The 2500-nt window shown below is 32.9% G+C and overlaps 1 protein-coding gene across 1 annotated transcript in view; it reads left to right on the plus strand.

The window, feature by feature from the left end:
• Positions 1-928, plus strand: part of LOC137633139 (uncharacterized) — a 3622-nt gene extending 2694 nt beyond the window's left edge. The window contains exon 2 of the mRNA XM_068365298.1: positions 584-928. Coding sequence (XP_068221399.1) covers positions 584-928 — 345 coding nt within the window. The remainder of the gene's footprint in view (positions 1-583) is intronic.
• The last annotated feature ends 1572 nt before the right edge of the window (positions 929-2500 follow it).

The raw sequence follows: 2500 nt of genomic DNA on the forward strand, positions 1-2500 counted from the left end.
CAAACACCAACATTCATCACACGTAGACCAACTTATTAGTATATCTTCACTTTACTTCAGTAATAAAATCTACTTAAAAAGGGTAATTATATGTTATCTTGTTCACTGAATACAATTCAAATTTAGGCATTGGATTTTGATATATCAGTTACGGCCGATAAGTACTTATTAAACAAGGTTCAGAAATTGAATCCTGGCCTGGCTAAGGTACTTGCTCTCACATGTACAGAATGAAATTACCTTCTAGATATAAATAATCCCAAGGTAAAGCACATTTAATATCAAGAAAGTTCTACAGTATATATATATATATATATATATATATATATATATATATATATATACTATATATATATATATATATATATATATATACTGTATATATATATATATATATATATATATATATATATATATATATATATATATATATTTTACAACTTCTATCTTTTCTAACCCCTGCTTGTTCATCTCAGCTTTTCATAAATACTTCTCTCTAGTCTCTTTAGAATAAGCATACTAAATTTTCATTTTGAAACACGTTGCACAACCATGTGTAGAATATAAAAATCCAATTTTGAAGGCATTTGTGAACTATGAAAAAGCCTTTAAGTGGGCCGTCCAGTTTTGTGGAGAGTCCTGCATTATTATAGCTCTTAAATATGTAAATTTGATTAAGTTTATTCACGAACATAGCCAGTGCAAAGTTAATAATAGTGGAGTCCTATCAAATGAATTTCCAGTGAATAGTGGAATACTCCAATGGAACATGGTGTCACCTACGTTATTTATCCTCCTTATGGATTTTGTAATGCATAGAACAGTTAGAGATGGTGGAGAAGGATTGGACTGGATTGGTAACAGGAAATTAGCAGACCTAGAGTATGGTGAGGACGCTGCTCTTATTAAAAACCAGAACACCACATGATTTACAAAGCTTGTTAACCTGTTTCCATGAAATGTCACAGGAGGTTGGACTCAAGATGAATAGAATAAAGACTTAGATGATGAGAACGGAATATGCAATGGGATATGGAATATCACTGGAAGGAGAAGGGATTAATGAGGCAGAATCATTTAAATATTTACGAACTATGATCTCCATAGAATAGAAGTTTAATGAAAGATTGAAAAAAAGCAAACCAGACAATGGCTAGGTTAAGTAAAATTTGGAAATCAAATCGCCTGAAATTGCATATAAAAATCGGATTATATATCAGTTTACTTAATTAGGTGTTACTGTATGGAAATGAGTCGTGGTATGACAATGAAACAATCTCCAACAGATTTTGTAGATTTGAGAATAAAGCCCTCAGAAAAATATTAGGAGGAAAATGGCATGACAGGATTAGAAATGAAAATATAAGAGATTACTCGAGTGCCATACGTGGGGTAGCTGGTGATGGTTTGGGCATGCTCTTCGCACTCCCCAAGACCGATTAGTTCACCAAACTTTTAACTGGGCTCCACGAGGCACTAGAAGAGTTGGCACACCCAGACCTGCATGTCTGAGGACTATGGAGCGTGAAGTAGATGATGATGAATGGAGAAGTATTGAATTAAAAGCTCAAGATAGAGATGACTGGCGAAATCTAACAGAGGTTCTTTTTGTCAGTAGGCAAAGGAGATTATTTATTCATATATATATATATATATATATATACATATATACATACATACATACATGTATATACACACACACACACACACACATATATATATATATATATATATATACACACACACGCAAATAACAATAGCAAATGGATTCGTTTCTAGTCTATGACAGGCTGAAAGCCTCATGCCCTTATTCATGTCTGAAGTTTGGTCGTTTTCATAACAAGACAATTGTAGACTGGTGATGGTGGGAGACTTTCGTCTGATCACTCGCAGAAAAAGATGATAGATTTGAATAGATAAAGCAGAAATAAAAGACTGAAAATTAATATGAGTAAAATGAGTAATATGAAAATGTAGACAACAAATAAGGGTTATGGAGTCTAAAAATACATACTTAAGACAGACAGTAAATGTTTTCCCAGAATACGAAACCGAAATTAAAAGAAGGATAAACATGGGATTGAGAGCTTTTGGTAAACAAAATATTATGAAAATAAAAATGCCCTTTTCTGTAAAAAGAAAAGTACTTAATGAGATGGTCCTACCAGTAATAAGATATGCATTGGAAACTTGGAGCCTTACTAAAGCCTTAGAGAACATAAGGTAGTTACAACTCAAAGATGTACGGAAAGAATAATGATGGGAATAGCAGAGAAAAGGAGTAACATGCACACGAGAGTAAATTAAAGTAGAGGATATTTTATCATGTACGATAAAGAAATGGATATGGGCAGAACATAAAATGAGAATGACAGACAAAGGATAGACATTAATAATAACAGTATGGGTCCCTAGAGATTGCAAAAACACGAGGGGAAGAAAGAGCTACGAAAATTTGCAGGTATAAGCTGGCATAGAAAGACCATACACAGATGCGAGG

The sequence above is a fragment of the Palaemon carinicauda genome, chromosome 42, assembly GCF_036898095.1.
Source record: "Palaemon carinicauda isolate YSFRI2023 chromosome 42, ASM3689809v2, whole genome shotgun sequence".
Taxonomy (NCBI): Eukaryota; Metazoa; Arthropoda; class Malacostraca; order Decapoda; family Palaemonidae; genus Palaemon; species Palaemon carinicauda.